Genomic DNA, 23,108 nt, shown 5'->3' on the forward strand with positions numbered 1-23,108 from the left:
TGTTGTAAAAATGATCAAATGAGCCCGGTCTTCTGTTTGATAAATTTTGTCTCGTATGTTTGTATCTGCGGCCACTCTGATCCACTGATATTTTATTATTTATTACTAAGTGATTACTGACCAAGCTGCTATCTGCTCTGCAACGAGCCCTCACTAATCTCTTAATCAGCCCTCTACCAGAGTTAAAAGGTCAGTTCTCATACGATTCAAGGAACCCACAAAGTGGGTTTTATTGAATTTTGTTACTTCTTTTTTAACATTCATATTACTGTGGAGAAAAACTCTTGTCAGTGTATGAAAACTGTTGATGTGTTAATGTTTTAAAAATGCCAGGTTACATTTATTGAAGTGAAAGGGAAATTATTTTTCCCACCTCTTAGTTTTCAAATCTAACTCAACTGATGTATGAATATGTCCGAGGGCATGTTTGTTTGTTTTTTTTGTTTTGTTTTGTTTTTTTTTAATCAAAATGAGCCTTGAGGATGGAAAGAAGAAAGAAGTCAGTTGCAGGAATTCTCTAGTTATGATGTGTAATAAAATTTCTTTAAGCCTTTCATACATGTTGCATCACCCATATTGCTATATTTTTTATTCATGATGTCTCTTTGTCCATCTTTTTCCTCAACCGTAGCCTGAATGTTTTGGAAAAGTAGTCATCGTCCTTAAGACCACAATGTCTTACTTTCAGTCATTAATGCACCGTAGAGGAGAATAAAATTAAACAAAAGCAACATGGACAAGTTTTGGGATATGCTCCAGATTGAAGACTGTTCAGCAGTATTATTTCAATCTGCATTTTTTTAACGTCTAAGGTCACTGTGTAATGGATGCAAAAGTATTGTAACTTACAATGTAATGAACATTTATGAAAAAATACTGTGTAAATAAGATTATATCTAAAGAGATTAAATTGAAAATACAATCCCTGTGTTTTGTGTGTAATTGTCTGGAAATAACTGAGTCTACAAAGAAACATTTAAATATGAGGGAAATTAAGTTTTGTTGCTCACTTAAAAGCACAGTATCACACTTGCTTATATTTTAAATTAAAAAAAAAGTGTAAGAGTACAGATGAATAAATATCAGTTTTTGTTGTTGGATATTTACTCCTCATTTGGCTTTCAGGCCATGGAGCTGTGAAAGTAGCACTGCAGCACCACAGCAAACAGATTGCTGGTTCAAGCTTCAGTGGAGAGAGGTTCAAAGAGTGGCTCTGATATTAACCTACCTCATATTTTCTTTAGACGCCACTATTGCAGCATCCTAAGAGACTTTCTGCATGTATCTACGTTGTCAGTGTATTAAAGGGGGGATCACCATAGAGGACTTACAGCTTGTTAAGGTGAGACTACATCCATAGTGGTGGGCTGGAAGGTATTGAAGGTACTCAAAATATAAAACATTAAAGATGTAACTCCATTTTAAAACAGGGGTATTGTGCCCCAATCAAGCCTTTATAATTTTTTAACAGTTTTCATTTGTTTTGAAACAGTCTTTCAAAACACACATTGTTTTAATGTTTCCCTTTAATAATAATCTTGTGACGTGTATTTACAATACTAACTTACGTGTGAACCTGAAAATCAAAAGAAAATTCACATTAAAAAAAAAAAAAAAAGATAATTCCCCATCACATCAGAACTGGTCAGTCTGTCCCTGGATTGAAGTCTCTACTTAAAACCCACTTTTTAGCACTGGCATTTGATCAAAAAACATTGTTTTGTTTATTGTCCAACGCTTTGGGCAGCTGCAGTTGCAAAAACGTGCCACCCAAATGAACTTGAATTAAAGACAATCAAACATACATTTAAACGGATACTTCTCTTCTTAATCCCTGTATTTGTTTTGTATTGCCACGCCACAGCTGAGATGAGACACCTCACGGACTACATTTCCCAGAAGCCCATGGGCGTACGCAGCGAAAAGCATCTTATGCGTAACGACGCTGGTCTTGTTTTGGCAGTTTGTCTTCGTTTCCACGGGTTCAGTCTATCAAGAGGCGGACTAGCAAGATTCTTACTGATTATCCACGACGAAGCTGCAATAAAGTAAATTTCCATCTGAAAAAATTCTAGCTAAAGTTTACACTGTGTGTTGTAGGGTATCATTCGTTTATGTTTCTAATTTAGTCAGAAGTCAGCTCACTAGTTATCCGGCTAGCTAGCAGCCAGTCAAGCTAATGGACGCTAGCCTAGCTGAGTTTGGGTTTGTGTTAGCTGTCTGTCTGGGAGCGGAAATCATAAATATTTTCTTCTGACATGCTCGGTTTACAACTTTATTCTGATCAGTTTCGTGCTAAACCTAAGCCAGTGTCACAAATACAACGTAGGCAGTTGTAACTGGAGCAGAGACATGGTCTTTCCACGCAGTATTAGCTTTATGGTTTAAAAACGAGGTAGATATAAACCGATTTAAACCTCCCATCATATTTAGGAAGAGCACAACAGCTAGCTCATGAACCTAAACATAGCTTGATGCTGAACAGTTTTATAAGCAGTGTCGTTTCTGGAGGGCAAATTGATCCGTCTGCTTCTGGTTTCTTTTTCTTCGAGCTTATACTGAAATAAGAGTTGAACTCGTCATTGTTCATGTTTATCTTCTGTTATCTGTATTAGAAATGGTTTAATCAGGTTATTTCTGGTCGTAGGTGGAAGCTTGCCACTTTCGTTTTCCGGTAATAACAAAAACAGAAAGGCATAGAAATGAAACCATGAGTTGGATTCAAGGGGAATACCGTTTCTAATATTTTGTTTGTCTAGCTGAATGACACATGTGATTTACGTCCTTTTTGTTGTATTTTATGTTCTGTTTGTGTATGTGTGGGTGGGTGTACATGGTGTATAAAATTACAGTTGTGCTCATATGTATTCGTACCCTTTCATTAAAGAACAGGCTGAATTTACAACAGTCACTCAAATAACTGGAGACTGAAAAAGGAACAATAACTACAAATTGGCAAAAATATAATTTAGTAATATAAGACACTGTTTTTTCATTTAATTGAGTTGAAGAAAGGAAAAAAAAAAAAAACAACCCAAAAAACAAATTGGTCCTGGACCAATTAGAGCACTTTTCTGTTGAACAGTGGGACAAAATACCTGTCATCAGGTGCAGAAGTCTGACTGAGAGGAACAGAAAACACCTGACTGTAGCGGAAACATTAAAGGATTGTTCAACAAAATATTAGTTTGATGTCATATGTAATAAATTATCTTATGTGTTTGCTTTTTTTAAAAAAAAAATTCTATTGAACCAGAATTTGAAAATAATGTAATGATTTTCATAAATTTTTTATTTATTATTACTTTAGTCAATTTCAGCTTATTTTACAGGCAGCTGTTTTTTTCCTTCTTTAATGTAAGGGTATGAATAAATATGAGCACAACTGTGTGCAAATTACTAAATTTGTACTTTAATGTGGAGGAAAACCCAGGAAGCAAAGCTACTGATGTTTTAGGATCTTAATAAATGAAATGAAATGGAAAAAAATGGGGCAAAACTAGAGTTACACACAAACCAACAGAAAATTGCTTCAGTATGAAGACTAGGTTTCAGGTTATAGTTTATCTCCAGGAAAATATTGTGAATTTATGTATTTGATGTGATGGTAATCTAAATGTGTGTAATTGTGGAATAGATGCAACCGACTTGGCAGTGATTCTATGCATGTGCTGATTCGGGGATCTGGGAAGTGTAGTTTCACAATGGCAGATGGAGGCAATGACGACGATGTCATACACCTGGCAAGCTTCAACGTCCACCGCAGTCAAGGTAAGAGACAACATCATGGACTCAAAAACTTATAGGCACCTCAGACTGCAGTATTTCCTAGATTTAGCTACCAGGGATCATTCCTGCCTGCAGCCAACAACCTCAGGAACAAGGTATTATCATTATCTTGTAATCAATGTATTGTTTTTTTTATAAATAAATAAATAAAAACTAAACTACTACAGCTTAATTTCCATCTGGGATTACACTATCCATATTTATTTTTTGTGTGTAATTCATTAATACAGCCTCAACTGACTTAATAGACAAACATAAAATGTTTTGATTTCACTTTAGGCTGATTTCACCCAATTTTGGGTTTCTTACTAAGAACTGTCACTAACAACACATTATTTCCTCCAAATTTAATCAAACTGACAAGAAATTGATATGAATGAAAATCAGATATGTACTTAATTAATCCCAAAGGAAGTTCATTGTGATTTGCAGCTCACTACATCACATCACACTCACAAAGAAATGCAGTAGAAGTACTAAAACAAAACAGTCGTCCTTAATTTCTTTTTAAGTTTCATTTTAATTATTTATTCTATCCATCTTGTAATGTAAGAGTTCACCAGACAACTGAACTATTGTGTTTCAGATCTTTATTGTCTTTTGTTTCACAAACCTTCATTTTAAATAAATGGCATCAGTATCCACTGTAACATTTGGATGCACAAAAAAAGACTCAGATCTGCCGCTATCTGACGTTGGTTCACTTCACTGGTCAAAGGCAAAAATAAACATTTGTAGGAAATTATAAACATAATAATTTAAATTAGGCTGAACTACAGTTTTTTGTTTCCATCATGGCTTTGAGAAAAATTTACCATTAAAAGTGATCGGTAAATAATAATGATTTATTTATCGTTTCGTTTCTGGAGTGCAGTGTTGGTGGAGATTTGCATTGGTTTGAGTGAAATTTGGTTTTTATATTGCGGTCATCACATTACTGCCTCCAGGTTTTTAGGACAAAACCTTGAGATCTCTGTTGTAGTCAGTTCAGTTCTGTGCATGTTTTTATGCCAGTATTTAGCCAGTTTTCTAATGCTAATAAAACTAATTGCCTAACTGAGAACAAACATCGGAGCACAAGTAGCTTGTAGGGTTGAAACGAGCTCGGTCATTTTACTGTCATCTCTCTCATGTAAAAGCGAGTCATAGTAACTGTACGCTACATGAGTTGCAACTTTATAATGCTAGCAGTTACTCCATTAAATCAGTGTAAGTCTTTAAAGTAGCTGCATTACAACACTCATCTGTCCCATAACAAGTTCTATGAACAATTCCAGTCTGGCTTCTGACCGCGACAGCACTGAATCTGCTCTCATAAAAATCACCAGGGACCTCCTCTTGTCAGATGACTCTGGTTTTCTCTCCATCCTCATTCTCCTTGACCTGAGTGTGGCCTTTCACACCATATCTCCATAGATTATCCTCTCTTTGCATCCCCCACTCCGCTGATTTAAATCGTATTTCTCCGGCTGTACTCAGTTCATTCAGCTTAAATCTTTCTCCCTCCAGCTGTCTCCTCTCACTGCAGGTGTCCCTCAAGGTTCTGTCCTAGGTCTCCTTCTCTTTATCATCTACATAATTCTCCTCGGCAATATTTTTCAGAAATGTGATATGAATTTTTGTTGCTACGCGGATAACACTGAGCTTTACATTTCTAGTAAACTCAACTCCTTCCCCCCCCACCCTCCCTCTCCAGTTGTTTAACAGATCTTAAGTCTTGGTTCTCCTCCAACTTTCTCAAACTTCATTCATTCATTCAAACTTAATAGCAGTAAAACTGAGTTTATTCTCATCCGTTCACCTTCAATTCTCTCCAAAACCAACAGATTTCCACTTTCATTTGACAACTTACCTGTCCCACCTTACCCTCAGGTTAGGAGTCTGGGTGTCATCCTAGATAGCACCTTGTCTTTTCAAGCACATATCAATAACATAACACGGTCCGCCTTCTTCCATCTTTGTAATATTAACCCCTCCCTAAACCCTTGCTCCTCTGCCGTCGGAGTTCACAGCCTGGTCACTTCTCAACTTGACTGCTGTGATTCTCTTCTTTCTGGTCTCCCCCCACCAATCGCTTCATAAACTACAACCGGTCCAGAACTCTGCTGCTCATATAATCACTAGAAGTTCATCATGTCAGGACATTACCCCTATCCTTCAGCAGCTTCACTGCCTCCCCATAAACTCCTGTATCCTGTGTCAAAATTCTCCTATTCATGTTCAAAGCCATTCATGATCTTGCCCCTCCATGTCTGTCTGCACTGGTCCACACTGCAACACCTTCTCGCTCTCTCAGGTCTTCTTCCTCTCTCCACCTCACTGTCCCCGTCCCTCGCCTGGTTACCATGGGGAGCAGGGCTTTCAGTTGCTCTGCTCCCAAACCCTGGAGTGGTCCACCCGGTCTCTGGAGCATCACATCCCTTCCTACTTTTAAAATTCATCTCAAGACTCATCTGTTTAAACTTCCTGACAATCTTTGACCCTTCCATATGATTAGTCTCATTGTTTTATTTGCTGCTTTTTAGCTTATTTCTTTTGTTAACTGTGCACCCTGTTTCATCTGTTCTTATTGCATCAATTTGTAAGCAGCTTTGGGTTTCTTCAAAGGCGCTCTAAATAAAATGTATTATCGTATTATAAAGTGTTAAACTGGACTGAGTCACCAGTTTAAATGGTAACCAGCATTGTTAAAAAAAACCCAGCAGTAGTATAGATACCTCCACTTCCAGCGTGTTTGTAAAATGCTACCAGCAATGGTAGTAAACTTGATGTTTTGTTTTTATTGTCTCAGCATTTTAAACACAAACCTCTATAAAAATATTGCATTTTTTCTCTCTTTCACTCACTTTAATTTGAAATAAATGTATTAAAAATGAATATTTATTTGCAGTGCTCTCCGTCTCTATAAAGTCCAACTGCATGTAACTGTATCTGTGCAGGCTCTCGTGCTGGTCAAAGGGAGCTCATCACCATTTCTGATGACTCGGACGATGAGCCGGTGACTCTGGTACCTGGAAGTCCTGTTTTAGTCCCAGACGATGCGGACGACGATGATGACATCAGCATACTGGAGGTGAATCTTCTGTTTAACTAGATAGACAAAAGGTGAAAGTGTTAGCCTTGCCTATATATGATTTTGTTCGGTTTTTCCAGTCTTAACAAAAGAAATAATATTTTAAAAAGTTTTCTTCTGCTTCTCCATGACGCCTCCAGCCACCAACTCCTGCACGCAAGCCTTTGATTCGCCAAGCAGCCATATGGAGCGGGGCCTCGAACAGTAAAGTTGAAGTTGTTGATCAAAGTAGCACAACCCCTGCTGTTTACAAAGGGGACCCCGGCTCTGCTCCCTCTACCTCCAGAGATGCCAAGGCCAGCCGACCAGCCATACCCACACAGTCTTCAGCTCGGTCCGTCTCACCTGAACGCGCACTGCCACAACCTGGGCCATCAACACACACCCAGTCGCAACCAAAGCACCACAAATACTCACAGTGTCAGCGCGGTACATCAGCACTGAAAAATGTGGAGCTCCACGCAGTTCCGTCTGCCTACATCCCATCTACCTCCACAAATGCCAAGCCTTGTGCCATCTCATCCAAAACACCTGTGCTTCTCCAGCCCCAACCAAGCACATCTGGACTGTCCCAGTCTGCACCCAACTCTTCAGGACATTTACCTGTTGAGCGGCAGGCGGCTGCCTCAGTCAGTATCGCACGGTATACTTGTGTAGCCACAGTGACTGCACCAAGTTCTTCTGCAAACGCTGATCAAAAGGCGAGCACGAGCAGCTCACTAGATGGTACTCAGGCTAGCACTTCGTCTGCACATCTTCAGTCTCACACACGGACACAGCCTCAGCCTGGAACATCTGCACAGGTCCAGTCTGCGTATCTGCAGCCTGGCTTAATCCAGGTGAAGACGGTGAAGCTGCTCGTTCTTCCAAAACAGCCAAGCATCCAGGCTTCTTCTCTAATAACGCAATCCCAGCTGCAGCGTAGGCCCCAAAGCCTGCTGCAGCCTGTGTCCCACAATCAAATGCAGGGAAATCTCATTCAGATTGAGCCGCAACCCCTGGCTCAGGCCCCTGCCCAGCATGCAGTCCAGCCTGCTCAAATCCCTCAGGTTATACCAGTGGTCCCCCCTGCAGTTCTAATAGCTGCGGCCCCAGAGAGACTGGGTCCTCCGGAGGCGGGTCACCGGATTGTTTTGGGGAGCCAGGTGCCTGGGGCTGTAGCTTCCAATCCTCAGCTACAGGCTGGAGCCTCCAATGTGGCCCCCCCAGTTCTCAACCTCAATATCAGGGTGCCTAATGTGAATTCTAACCCCCCCGCTCCCCCAGCTGCCACAGCGTCAGTGCTCCACAATGGACAGCAAGCTGGTGTCATTCTAGCCCCGAACCCCGGACAAGAGAATCCAGTCCCTGTTCTGGTTGCAGTCCCCGCTGCAGCTGAGGACGTTCCACAAATAGAGGATGCAAGACCTGGACCCTCTGCAGCACAGGAGAGACTAGAGCAGCAGCCGTTTGTCAGGACCCTCATCTCCGGTGTAGTGAGTATCACATACACTGCTACTCTCACCAAGTTTAAGAGCTTTAAGGTGATCATGGTCATCTCTGATGTCTCATTCCCTCTGTGCGTCCTCCACAGCGGGATCTGTTCCCAGACATCCAAGACGCCTATGTAGCAGAACTGATCTTAAAGAATAATGCGAAAGACTTGAATGTGTAAGAACCTGGCATAAAATACACTCCAGTACTTCATCAGTGAAATGTTGAATATCTTGTGTATATCATTTACTTCATCATCTTGTGGTTTGTTTCCATCCAACTCCCTGTGCTCGCCGCCCCCCCCCCCCCCTCCAGTATCTGTAACCTGCTGTTGGAAAATCCAGAGTATCCAAGGAGGGAAACAGCAGCAACCACAGCAGCTCCTACCAGCATCCTGTTGGAGTCTGGAGACACCCAGACGGAGGTGCGTGGTTGCATCACTTGTCATTTACCACGTTGTTGTTGTTTAAATAATTTATTGGAACATGATATGGGGCTAATACGTCAGATGTGGAAACATTTTCTGTTTGATTACATGTGCTCAGTTTGAGTTTGGTGCCTTTTTCAGAAGCAGGAAAGTCTTACTACAGATAAACCATCGTGTACAAATGTTTTCATCCCCTTTCATTCAAGAAAAGCCTGAATTTACAACATACAAATAACTGGAGTCTGAAAAAAGAAGCAATAGCTTAAAATTTGCTAAATTATATTTTAGTGATATAAGACACAGATTTGCCATTTAATCGAGTTGAAAAAGAAAACAAACAAACAAATCCGACCTGGATAAATGAGAGCACTTTTCTGATGAACAACAGGATAAATACGTCAACAGGTCTGACTGAGAGGAACAGAAAACACCTGACTGGACTGGAAACGTTAAAGGATTCTTCAACAAATTATTAGTTTATGATTGATGTAACATATTATTCAATTTTCACCACATTTTTATTACTTTTGTCAGTTTCAGCTTATTTCACAGGCAGCTGTTTTTTCCTTCTTTAATGGAGGGTATGAACACATTTGAGGACGACTGTTTGTGTCTATTCAGGAATCACGTTTTGCAACATGTATTTACACATATGTCACATCACACATGTCTATATGTATGTACTGGATGTCCATAAAGCAAAAATAGTTTTCAGAGATGTAGTTTTCATGGTAGGAAAGCCAGTTTAACAGCCATACTCTGCTGTTTGACTGTGATAGATGCAGAATGTGTGTTGGCGTTGATTTGCTGAGAAAAAAGTAAAACTTTCCCTGAAAAATACTTTCAAAGAAACGTGTTGCTCAGGTCCAGAGATGGCTGCTGGTTTGGGATCTTCTTCTGTATTTCTTTGCATTTTAAGGTTTTAACTTGTATTTGTGGATGAAGAGTGGAAGATGACTTGTCAGAAGGCTTCCTGGTGTCATTCTGCAGGTTCCCTAGTACATTCCTGCACAAAAATTATTACCATACTTATTTTCTTTCTTTTAGTAATATTTACTGCTTGCTGGAGGTCACACAGTTTGACGACTTGACTTATTACTTTTCCAGTTGTGAAATTTGACATCTTTTTTTTTTTTTTATCAATATACAACCTTTCAAGTCTTGTCTTGTTTTAAATCATGTATCTGTCTCTGAATTACTTCCAGTTGCACATAGAGATTCAGTTCCTTCTGATTGTTTTAACATTTAATAATTAACATTGTAACAAAGTGTAATAAAAACATGAAGTGTTAGAATTAGATTCACTGAGCTGGAGCACTCCTACCAGAGCAACAAGCAGTTATGTAAGCAGTGTGTATGCGATTGATAATGAAGAGATTGTTCCTCATTACATAAGTACAGGCTTGGGGTTTAAAAAAAAATCATATTTTCTTATAATGGAACTATTTTTGGTATCACTCACCAGATTATGGCTTTTTGAAACTCTGTTTTGATGAACAAGCTTTAGTTGCGAGCAGAAAGCAACCATATTATATTATCCTGTTTGATCTTAGTGCTTCGTACTTGTTTATAGCTGAGATATAAAAGTAAAAGGATTGCATGTGTGCTTGCAGGTGACCGAGGACTTGTTTGACTATGCCAAGCTGAGCACCGTGGGACCAAACGTTATGATGCAGGCTGCTGATTTGCTCATGGCAGACTTCCGGATGCTCAGCTGCCAGGACATCAAATGGGCCCTAAACGCCCTGAAAGGACACTATGCAATCACACGAAAGGTACCTGTGCTCCTATACTGCATCACGCATATCAGATATATAGATTTCATCCCTCTCACTTTCCTCTGCTTTGTTTTAACCTTCTCCCAGGCCTTATGTGAAGCTCTGAAAAAGTGGCAAGAATCAGGCGATTCATCAGGAAAGAGACGACGGAGCAGGACTTCCTTGGAGCGCTGCTACATTGATTTTCATTTTGAGCACGGTGGGCAGACTTCCTTGTTTTTCTTTGCTCACAGCGCATCCCATAATCTGTGCGATCACCTGCATTTATATTCCTGTCCTGCTTGTCTTCTGTCAGTCTGTTTCACAAGCCATTCTGTCACACTGAGTAAAGCACAATTTGTTTTAAGGAAGAAGTTGCAGAGAGAATATTTAGATATTCTTTTCTTTTTGCTTTAAAAAGATTTTGTGAGAAAGTTTCTGTTGCTGAAAACCGTCTTTTGCTGCCAGGTTCAGTGAAGTTGGACAGAAGGATGTATTTCCTGGAGAATGACCGCCGTTACTACAGGACATACAACAGCCTGGAAGCTTCTGTGCAAAAGGAGCTATCGTTCTATCAGCAGAAGGCCAAGGAATGGGCAGAGGTACACACCCAGCTTCCTTTATTGATCATATAGTCACATCTGTCAGTAAGAAACAGCATCAACTCTATATCAGTACGAACATGTGGAACATGAGGATTTCTGTTGTTTAGTTTTCTAAACGAACAGATGATTTGTTAAATACATCATTTGATTCAATAACAGCAAATTCTTCTGGCTTTTTATCAAATGTCTGGGTAATGTGAATGCCTTTTATATGTCTATGTAGTTTTTTTTTTTTTTTTTTTTTTTTTTTTTTTTTAAACAGCTCATTTACTACACCTGCTGTACATTGAAGCCGTAAAACGATAAAAACACAAACAATAAAAACAGTGAGCCCAATAAAACAGAACGTGAGAAAAACATGATAAAACTTAAAAACAAGGTTGAAATAAATGTTGAGATCAGCTGTGTTTAAAATCCAGTGCAGTGAGTCTGACGTAGACTACAGACTATAAAGCCACTGTTTTGGACCAACCACCCAAAACGCTCCGTCACCTCTGGAGTTTAGGTCTGGAGTTTGGAACTTCATGGAGGAGCTGGGTAGTAGGCCTCCCAGGTCTGACCGCTGCATGTTTGGTAGAAATAAAAAGTGAAATTTTGCTCAGTTTGCTGGTATCTGTAACATTTACTGACATCAGTTCAAACACTTTTATATTAAAGATCTAGATGTTTGTGGGTTTATGAGATTATCCTCTTTCTGTCCAGCATGAAGACTTCCTGTTGGCTCTGCAGGTTAACGAAGATGAATATAAGAAGGTAAGAACTACAGTGTGGTGTTATGGGCTCGACACACAGGGGCGACGTTGCTTACTCTCCATTCATATCGTGGTGCGGTGAGGTGAAAATCGCCGCCCTCCTCCAGCCAAGCGAAAAGCGGCATACGTGCATGTGATGGGCCGAGCAGTAAAGAACAGTCAGGTTTAAAGTTCAGAAATAAGGGTTGTTATTATGACCCCAAAAAGTTATTTTAACATGGATGAACAAAATCAGGCCCATAAAAAAGGTCAACTTAACAAAACTGTGATCAGAGAACTTGTAACAGAAGTAACTCAAGCAACAAAATGAAACCAATGGACCGAACAAATGACACACAAGGAGAAACTTAAATAGTGGCTGATCAGCCCAAATAAAAAACAGACATGAGGGATGACATAAAAAAATGTACCTAAATGTACAAGAAAACCCTAAATGACCCCCTTTTATTGCAGCCAACGATCTGATCCAGTTATCTGCTCCACCCTGTGGCCGCCTGCTGGTTGACAGCCAAGGGACTGGAGCTTCTGGGAAAAAGGGAAAAGAACATAAATAAATCATACCACCATAACAAACTGAAATGCACGCTATTTCAGAATAGTTGTGATGCTAAACTAAACTAATGTCTAACAAAAATATTATCTGTAAATTAAATCCTAATTTACAGATAATATAAACTATCAATCTAAGTGTGTGTGTGGTGCATATTGATATCTGTGGCTGTAGGCACAGCCATCACACTCGTTCACACAGATGTGCAGACGGCTTGCGAAGTGACAGGAAAGTTAAAAAAAAAAAGCTCAACTTTTGTCATGTTGACGTGGCACTACAACCAATCAGTGAGGGTTTCATCAACTGTTCAAGTAAAACATGAATATTTCTGGATCGGCCTCAAGAGCTGACATCAAAAGATGCTATAAGAAAGATATATTCACCAGGATGTTAACTGGTTTTTAACCCAGGGTTGCTGTTGGTTTTTTTTCTTTTGCAAAGTGGAATTAAAAGCAAAATTTCTGTCAGTTCGAGAAAAGACTCCCGACTCAACATGCTTTGTCTTGTACTGCAGTCAAAATGCCAAAATTCTCTCCAGTATCATAAATACAGTAATCAAATATCTTAAAGACAAGACAATAGAGTGTGATGTGCGACACTACCGCTGCTGTTTGTCACGTTCAATGTGTGGAGCTTCTACTTTATTCTATTCTGTCGTCATTTCACAGATGCTTTTATCCAAAGCGACTTGCATATGAGAGTGAGAACAACACAAGCACCAAATCAAACATGCGAGTCCAGTTGGACGGGTTTTACCTGGTCTGCGATTAATTTCTCCTGTCGCTGTCATTTATCCCTCCCCGTGTCTCGAGCCTGTTACAAGTGGTCTTCACGCTCAAAAAATGGACCGCTGCATTTGACTCTGGTTGTTCAGCGGTGTGTTAACACATGGTGTTAGTGCTGAATACATGTCCAAAACCAGCGACATGCAGATGTTTGGGTGTCTGAGCATCTGGTGCAGAAGATTAGAAAACGTGTGATGTTTAAGATTTTTCCCCCTTTTACTTGTTTTTCCAACAAAGAAAAATGGTGAAAACGAAGGTTTAGGTACCTTACACGGTCAGTCGTTGGAAACACAAAACTCTAATTATAAAGTTTATCTGCAGGTAGTCGGTGAGATTTACTTTGGGAGACTTCGAGGGCCGTGACAAAAGCTCCAGGTTGATGTCGTGGATTGAGACTTTTTTTTACACGTCTGTGCTTCAGTGTAAAAGGACAGACGTCCGTTTGACTCGGCGACATTTATGGCTTTTTTCTAAACTCCATCCAACCAGCAGTGCACCAGTTCCACCTCAAATGGACCCAATGAGATGAGATACTGGTTGAAATCCAAACCCAGAACTTGATGATCGCTCGGACTCTAAACATCTTTGTCCTGCGAACACCTTTTTGTTTGTTCATTGCAGTGAAACGACGAAGCTTGTTAAATTTGCAAACTGAAGCTGAATTTTGTTGCCATGAATTCATGTTGAGCAGTAGAGCGGACACTAAGACCTCACTGTCAAATCTCCCTGAAAGGGTTTTGCACTTAAACTTTACTCATAGCTGCTCTCTCCAGTAGCTGTGCTGGTCTTCCACATCCTGGATACAGGACATAGAAGCCCATATGGGGCTTTTTGCCTAATTTTAAAATTCAAACTAAATAACGTCCTGCTTTTAAAAGAATGTGTTTATATTGACTTTTATCATTTAATCATCCTGCTGAGTGATAAAACTGTGTGTGAATCTTCGGCAGGGGGGTCAGCTGATCGAGTGCGGCTGCTGCTTCGGGGAGTTTGCATTTGAGAAGATGACCCAGTGTTCAGATGGTCACCTGTTCTGTAAAGAGTGCCTGGTCAAGTACGCTCAGGAGGCAGTGTTTGGCTCTGGGAAGGTACACACACACACACACACACACACACACACACACACACACACACACACTGTTTCTCCTCCTGTTCGGATCAGACCTAATTGCAGATGGCAACTATGAATGACCGATCCATATAAAAATAAGGAAAGAAAAAATCCTTGACTTTCTGACGGGCTGCAGGCAGAAAACAGCTGAGATGGGCTGAATGTTGATTAAAATAAACACAACTTCATATCTGTTGCTTTGCAGTCAGAGTTGAGCTGCATGGAGGGGGGGTGCCCATGCTCCTACCCCATGTGTGAGCTGGAGAAGGTCCTACCAGAGAATATACTGTGTAAATATAACGAGAGGCAGGCGGAGGAGGCGGTCGCAGCCACCTGTGCTGATGAGTTAGTGAGGTGAGTGTGTGTGTGTGTGTGTGTGTGTGTGTGTGGATCACCGCTCCCATTATATTGTTCAGTTTCCTTTGTATCATAAGCAAGAGCAGCTGCATCACATATTCCTCCTTTTTTCCTTCCTCTCTGACCTTCACAGGTGCCCGTTTTGCAACTTTCCAGCCTTATTGGACAAAAACATGTCTTTGTTTAGCTGTCCCAACCCTCGCTGCCGCAAGGTCAGTCCTTCTCTGTTTATTTTACGCTGCTTTTGTTTGTGCTTCCGCCTTCCCGCAGCAGATTATTAACAAGGGATTATGTTCACAGCTAACTCTCCAACAAAAGATAAATCAGGTTTAAATTTGAGTTCGTGAGTGGCTGACGTGCATAATTGAGCAGATTGTGACATAAGAGCCATTCTGCCTCGTGTGTGTGTGTGCATGTGTGTCCATTTCAGCGTAAGTCATCTCACACATGAGGGATAGATGGGAGACTGGTGAGCAGTAATTTGGAGATGATAAACTGAGGTTCTTCCTCTCTCTTTATCTCTGCGTCTCCTCATTCTGTCTCAGGAATGCAGGAAAGGGAGGTTGTTCCCCTTTGCTGTCCTCTCAGAAATGTTTTGTTGTTCGGCAGAAACGCTCCCAACACCCCCACACACACATATCAGAAGTCTATTCTCAGCCTTTACCACAAACACAAGCCCAGTGTTTCTCTCCAGATCTGTCCTTGAGTTTCTGCTGCTGGGAACGTCTCACTGTTCTTTCCCAGTTCAACACAAACACACAGTTATCTCTTCTCTACCAAAATCTCTCTGTAGACACAAACTCAGACGTAACGGTGAAGATCCACTTATGCAAGTTTAAACTCTCCCATGCAGAAAAAAGGAGAGGGAAGAAAGCTTCCCTCTCTGAGCTTTTAGCTCATTTAACACGGACAGATGCAAACTGGACATCTGGAATCGGAGCATGAAATTCACTTTGGAAACCACGAACGCTTTGTTCTGCTCTCAGGAAACATCAGAAAATCCTATAAAGTCTATAAAATTATCAGAACTAAAGCTGAATAATATGGATCATCAGCCCAGCTTCAACTGCTGTCAGACGGACCCGTGTTACCAGGACAACACCGAACCGCAGTCGACATCTAATCAGTCCTTTCACAAAGTTTTACCAAAATAGACTTAAAGGTTGCTCTATGTAACAATCTGAGATTAAAAATATGTGTTTGACTCGTTTTAATGGCATAGTAACGTTTAAAAAAACTTTTCTAGGACAGTATGTCACTCTATAGAGGAATTTCCCTTTTCATGCCAGAAACTGGACTAAAACACTCGGCATGTTTTAAACATACAGAATGGCTGATTGATCAGAGAAATGCAAGAAGACATTATTATTGGAAAAGAGGCAAAAACAAGATGAAGACTGAGCATGCGATGAGAACAGAGGCAACATTAGACCCACTTACTGCCTGGAGAGGGTAGGAGAGCTGGTAGGCTGCAGGAGGGATGTTGTTTGGAGGAAAATCTGCCAAAGTTTGGGCTTTTCTATCCACATAAATAATACTCATTTTAATATCTCATCTTTTGAGAAACTGGGTTTTATGAATTGTTTAAACTAACCAGAACAGCTACTGGTGCTGCTGTGCCGCAGGTTGTTTCCTATACTGGAACTTTCAAAGTGAAACTGTCAGTCAGACATCAGTGGATTTCCTTGTTCGGACTATTCCTACGACGTTTTCACAGTTTGGATCAGTCGTTTCAGATTGATGTGATTTTCTCTGTTTGGATAGAAATGAACTTCAAGCTGTGAATGCAGCGGGACAACGCCATGGTGCAACTCTGTGTGTAGACCTGTAGGTGGAGCCAAAGACTCACGTTAGAACCCTGCAACCTAACACACACACACACACACACACCTTGAAACACAGTGATGTACATGCTCCTTTATGTCTGATCTATTTAATTTTAGTCACCTGGACTCACACATCAGCTGGTATAAACTGTTTGGGTGCTCAGGAGGAAACAACGGTGATACCTTACAATGAGTCTGATAAAAGCTGAGTCAGCATTTACACAGTTCATTAACCTGATGTGGCTCCATTATGTTTAATGGCATACAGGAACATTGATATTGACCTCAAACATTTATTTTTTATCACACTGTTAACGTTGTTTTATGTGAATATTTAACTTTCAGCCTTCGACAGTGACTTATTAAAATTGGATGATTAAAAACACACTTCGAGTGTGATCAGTTTGAGCTCCAGAAATGCATCTGCAACCCTTCAGCATCAGGTCTTTTAGCTCTTCTAAACAAGATGTCTTCAGCACAGCAGATTATATTTATCCAGCAGTCAGCTCTTCCACTGAAACAGTCACTTTTACTTGATTTTATTTAGTTTTTATTACTTTTTTTGTTGTTGTTCTGTTCGGCCATGAGGGAGTTGTTGCAGTTGTTCCACAGCCCGCTCTCTCCACCAGCAGGGAGGAGTTTCATTATGTAACTAACACAGTTCATAAGCCCACCCGCTTTCCTTCACGCAGCCGCCTCATTGGCTGGATACCCGATCCACTCCTTTCATACTGGTGTCTTACTGGTTGGAGGCGCTTCCTCCTCCATTTCAAATGTGGTTCAGATCAAGTTTGACCCAGATTGTCTTCCCTCTTCCTCCCGGCTCTGTCTGACCTACAGGCCACTCTCTCTCTCTTACACACACACACACATCAATGTGCATGCACGTCAGAGGATGTTAATGTGTTCCACATGTGATTGTGAGAACTGTTGCATCGGTTTGTCTCTGGCTTTTTTATGTGATCCCAAAGCAAAGAGGGTTTTTATGTGGGAAGGCCTGTCAGAGCATGTGTGGATTTTACATGAACAGGAGTTTTATGTGACAGAACATTGTACGGTGGGATTTCACGCTGGACCCGCGTCTCTTTTGCAAGAAAAGCCACCTCCCTACAAAGATCTGCCTGCGCTGCCTTATAAGGGCTGCTGCAGCAGGCGTCACCAGAGAAAACTCGCTCCAGTCAGACTTGTGAAAGGCTTTGTCCGTCATATAGCTGGTTGTGTGTGGCTCCGTCAGCTTTGTTGAAACTTGAGGCAACCTCGGCTTTATTTAAATGAATCATATGAGGTGGGGGAGACACGCCCCTCGAAAGATGCCACTCTGACGTCGACGGCTGTATTTTTAGCCTTGCTATAAGAACTCAGGTGTTTTCCTGCCTTTCAGCGTCTTGTCAAACAGGTCACAGACACTCACACACACACACATGCACACACACCCTCACGCTGTCTTCTCTGTCTCGTCTGTTACCACTAGGGGGCGATCTGTCACCACTCTGTCTCTGTCTTTGTGTGATTGCAGTTCTCCCCCCCCCCCCCCCCCAGTTCTGTGCACACTTGGTCTTTTCTCTCTGCTAACACTCCTCTTGTGAATCCCTGAACTACAAATCAGTCCGACTTTTGCTCTCATCTATTTTCTTTCATTTGAACCATTTGGATTCCTCTCATCCTGGAGGGATTGCCCACCGTCTGAGCTGCTCCAAATGCCAGGAAAAACTGGCTTCTCCAGCCCACTTCCACACCCTCTGGCTGACCTTGCACACACACACACACACACACACACACACACAGAGCTGTCTCTGACAGTTGTGAGAGGAGCTCTATGGAAGCTAAGCTGTATAAACAATAGCACACACACACATACACCCAGGCAGTGATTTAGGGTGTGTAAGGAGGTCAGAGGATGCAGAGGGTGAGCATGGCTTTGCATCCGACTGTCGGACAGGAGGTTGCTCTGCAGACATGCATCACACTCTGCTGCATCAGCTGTCATTCACTGCGCTCTTTAATATTAGATGAGCCGTTCAAACATTTATGTTGACGCCACTTAGCTAAAGGTTACTGGGGGGAGGAGAAGGACCAGCTCGTGTGAGTGTGCGCGACCACGCCGTCTGCCCTGGATGTCCTTCACATGCATGTCTCTGACTAGACGAGGGGGGTCGGAGTATGAAGATGCTGTTTCTAGGCAACCAGTTTGCAGCAAAAGGCCGCACCTCGCCGCGTCTGTGCAAGTCTGCGTTCCTGCAGTGGGAACAGCGGCAGCATACAGAGCAGACGCCGTGGGGACGCAACGCTGGCTGCAGCAGTCTGCTTATTCAGCGTTTGTTGGGAACATGTCACAAGGGATGGAGGAGTGGATGTGGGGTGGGAGGGTGGGGGGGGGTGGAAATGCAAGACAGTCTGCTGGATTTTCTGTCATTTCAACAAGCAAATCTGTTTCTCTTTATTTCTCACAGTCAGCGTCTCATCTTGTTATTTCTTTGTTTACATTGTAGGAGAGCTGCAGGAAGTGCCACGTGCAGTGGAAGCAGCACATGGGGAAGACCTGCGAGCAGGTTCTGGAGAGGGATGAGATCCGCATGAGGGTGCTCTTGTAAGTGTGTCAGTTTTTCCCCTCTCAACACATCATGCAGTCTGGTTTAATGCTCATATCCAGATATTAAATGCATGTGATGATTGTTTATTCTTACAATCACTCCGCTTTCCACACGTCGGTGTCTTCAGCAAGTGACCTTAAACACAACATGGACATTTGGGCTTTGTACGCTTCTCATCCTACCAGCTTCTCGTCAGAGAGGATGCTGGGTAAACATGAGTGTTTCCCTGACAACGCCTCAGGATGCACAGAGCAGCTGCTTCCTGCGGCCCAGCAGGGCCCACTGGCAGTACTTCCTGTTTTCAGATCATCGTACTTCCTGGTGCTGAAAAGGCAGGAAGCGGGCCGGTAGACGGATCAGCGCTCTGATGGTTTTAACAGGACAAAACTAAAAGGAATGATAAAAACATTCAGAGCCCTCCAGGTGGTGGAGGTTTGCTTCCTCTGCTCACAAATAAGAAGGTACAAGTAGTTCTTATCGCCACGGCCTTCTGATTTATCTGCCAACAATGAATGTTTGTGGATCCCAAAATATCAGATTATAATAAACACACTTATGTTTAAACCAGCAGGAGCACAAAACACTTCCTAAGATCTTCCCCTGGTTTTATGTAGCTGCCTCTTGTTAACCCCGGTGTTTTCCACGTACTGCAGCGAGGAGCGAATGACGGCCGCTCGGGTGAGGAAATGTGTGAAATGCGGGACGGGCCTGGTCAAGTCAGAGGGCTGCAACCGGATGTCGTGTCGCTGCGGCAGCTTCATGTGCTACCTCTGTCGGGAAGCCATCAACGGCTACAACCACTTCTGCCAGCACGCCCGCTCTCCCGGCGCTCCCTGCCGACACTGCCGCAAGTGTTCCCTCTGGACGGATCCCACGGTGTGCTCCGTCACTAAACACCCACCATCTCTCTCTATAATCACCTTCTTTTTCTTCTTATTCTCTTGTCTTTTGATGTTTTATTTGTGTGATGAAAGCAAAGCAGTCTTAAAGATTGTTGCAAAGAGATGCAAACCCCCGCCGGCCATTTGACCTTCGCCGTCCGACTCCATCACTGCCCGCAGTGGCCTGGCCGCAGAATCGCTGGCAACCTAAAGCGTCAATTAGTTCCCAAGTATTTAATGAGCTGGAGAAGCTCCAGTCGCTCTGCAGAGGCACCCGAGCTGGCAGAGGGTTGGTCATGGCAGCGAAACAAGAAGAAGGATTAACAGTGAGCCCATCAGACGGCGGCAGGAAGGAGTCATCTGATCTGTTATGTTTATTCAACAGTTTTAATGTGAGCTGGATTGGTTTGGTTCATTAGGAGGGAACATCCAAGCTACAGATTGTTTGTGTTTGGTCAGAATAATCTGCGCCTGAGGACGCCAGGAACGAGGCTGTTCTGAGTGTTTATTTTATCACAAGTTTATTCGTACAGCACCTTTCATGTACAGGACAATTCAAAGTGCTTTACATGAAACATTAAAAGCGTGACAGAAAAAGAAGCATAAAAGAAAACACAAATAGCAAAATCACAATAAAATCATAAATTATATTAAAATAATCAAAAGCAGAATTAATTAAGTTACTGTGCAGATGTCATGCATAGGCGCATGAGAAAAATGTTTTTAACCTGGATTTAAAAGTTTCTACATTTGGTGAAAGACGGTGAAGCTGAAGTTGGGCAGGGCGACCGCAGGGCGACCGCAGGGCACCTTCCCGGTCCCTCGCTTGTTTTTAGCTAAATTACCTGTAAAAACAGTGGTCGTGGTATTTCTGGTTTTCCTGTGAACCTCTTTCTCTGTTCTCACACACCTGGTGTTTTCTCAGTAAAGCAGGGTTTGTTCTGAGCATTCATTACACTGTGTGTGTGTGTGTGTGTGTGTGTGTGTGTGTGTGTGTGTGTGTGTGTGTGTGTGTGTGTGTGTGTGTGTGTGTGTGTGTGTGTGTGTGTGTGTGTGTGTGCGTGCGTGTGTGTGTCTGCAGCAAGATGACGAGCGGCTGATTCAGGAGATCCAGAAGGAAGGTGAAGCTGAGCTGAATAAGAAGTGTGCAGGTCAGTAACTGAACATGTTTAATAATTGTTGTTTGTTTGTTTTTCTCTGATGTAAAAAACAGTCGATGGTGATGTCACCTGGCAGGAAATCACCGCAGAGAGCCACTGTAGGAGCCACATTATGAGTCATAAATGTCTACAAATATGCTGATGTGTGCAGGCTTGATTGGCACTTGGGTGGAGGGTGTGTCACTTTGGGTGTGAACGCACACGTTAGAAATAGTTGCACTCACCTGAGCGCATCGTTTTGGCTGTAAGGATGCAGAAGTGGGGTGAGCTCGGGAGTAAATTTTTTGTTGACCACAATTAGATGCTTTTGCTCTGCGTATTGTTTGTTCTTTGTAATTTATTTAAATTAACGATGAAAATAAACAAATGCAAGAAGGAGAACATACATCTTAGTGCGCGTCATCAGTATCTCCCGTGTTTAGCCTGCAGCGGCTGAAGTAGATAATGGCGTTGGACAGTTAGCAGCAACAGCCACGTTTCTTCTCCCTCCTGCTTCCTGTGTCACTTTATTTATTTATTCCGACCCGTTGCCGGCGGTTGCGCCACCGTTTCCTGTTTCTTTTGCATCAGGAGGATAAAAATGTCTCAACTTCACTTTTCTGTTTTTAGATAATTCAGGGAAGAGAGTGGGACCGCCTCCAGAGGCTATCACAGACTCCAAACGGCCACGTGTGGGTCCGCCGCCGGAGAACCCACCCAATCCCAACCCCGCTGCCCCTCCACACCCCCAGGCGGTACAAGCTCCCCTATTTGTCCCGCCACGAGGCCGCTACCCAGCAGGCCCTCCACAGGGCCACATGTACCACCAGATCATCATACCCCGGCTGCCCCCAGCCCCCTACGTGCCCCCCCTGCAGCATCTGCCTCCTTTGAACAATAACAACAACAACCAGAACAACCACAACCCTCCCTTCCACCCTCACCCCCCCAACATGGACCTTCCAATGCACTACGGCCCCCCACCACACTACTACAGACGCTTCTAACACCGTCAGGCTTCTCCTTTCAGTGCTGTTCGCATTTTTCCTTTTTGTTTTCCATCACTATAACTGTCTTCATGTCTGTCGCCAACATGGCCTTCGCATCCAGCTGGTGAGACGACGAGCGCGTCCCGTTTGCCTTCTTCTGCTCAGCAGAGGACATGAAAAAGGAAAGAAACGTCCCCCCACCGTGTTATTTTCACCCGCTTCTGTTTGGAGTCGAGCTGAAGGACAGTTCAGAAATCTTGACACAAAATAATTTCCTGTTTATACAAATATTTTGGAGTAATTAAAGTATATAAAAGGAACAGTTGTTAGCATTCCCTTCTGTATTTTTTTTTTTTTTGGTCTAACGTGTGACAGCAGGGTATTCTAATAAAGTTTTCCGCTCAGATTCTCTGAGGATTCAGCTTCACATTAGTCCATATTTGCCATCAGATGGAGTGATTTAGCCCCCTTCCTCCTCCTCCTCCTCCTCCTCCTTCTCCTCCAGAGTGTGTTCCTCAGGAAAAAAAAATGGGCTGACTCATGATAACCGAGCCCAGGGGCTGTGCACCAATCACATGACAGAAAGCGGTGCTTTCCACCAATCACGGCGACAGCAGAGGCTTTGTAATTCTGGGTTCTTTGTTCAGCCAAGTGTGCTGCAAGTGTGACAAATCATTTTGCTACACACAGTCTCCTGTTTCTGGATGCAAACTCTAAAAGCAGCGCTGCAATTCTCCGCTCTGGCCTGGGGGTCCTAATGGTTTTAGTTATGGATGCGATGAGACAGACTCTTTTTTTTTTTTTTTTTCTCCTTTTTTTTTTTTTTTTCCCCCATTAAAAAAAAAAGAAAAAACAGAATTAGACTTGAGTGAAAATCTGCATCATTTAGATCAATTCCAGTCCAAATGATTTGACTCCTCTGTTGTGTTTAAAACTTTCACCGAGTAAAAACAGTGAAGATCGATACAGATTTACAGTTTTATTATCACTTCATGACCGCTGT

General features: G+C 42.3%; 1 protein-coding gene across 1 annotated transcript; it reads left to right on the forward strand.

Annotated features, from left to right (window-relative positions):
• Positions 1-1,984: 1,984 nt before the first annotated feature.
• On the forward strand, positions 1,985-22,362 carry rnf216 (ring finger protein 216). The gene is made up of 17 exons (XM_079252442.1): positions 1,985-2,048; positions 3,638-3,771; positions 6,729-6,862; positions 7,003-8,337; positions 8,436-8,512; positions 8,651-8,759; positions 10,376-10,537; positions 10,628-10,739; positions 10,988-11,121; positions 11,827-11,877; positions 14,162-14,299; positions 14,528-14,676; positions 14,813-14,891; positions 18,995-19,092; positions 19,750-19,972; positions 21,059-21,128; positions 21,747-22,362. Exons 2-17 carry the CDS (start codon positions 3,663-3,665, stop codon positions 22,121-22,123), a joined length of 3,357 nt encoding a protein of 1,118 aa, XP_079108568.1. The 5' UTR covers positions 1,985-2,048; positions 3,638-3,662; the 3' UTR covers positions 22,124-22,362.
• The last annotated feature ends 746 nt before the right edge of the window (positions 22,363-23,108 follow it).

This window comes from Telmatherina bonti (genome assembly GCF_933228915.1).
Source record: "Telmatherina bonti genome assembly, chromosome: 14".
Lineage (NCBI taxonomy): Eukaryota > Metazoa > Chordata > Actinopteri > Atheriniformes > Telmatherinidae > Telmatherina > Telmatherina bonti.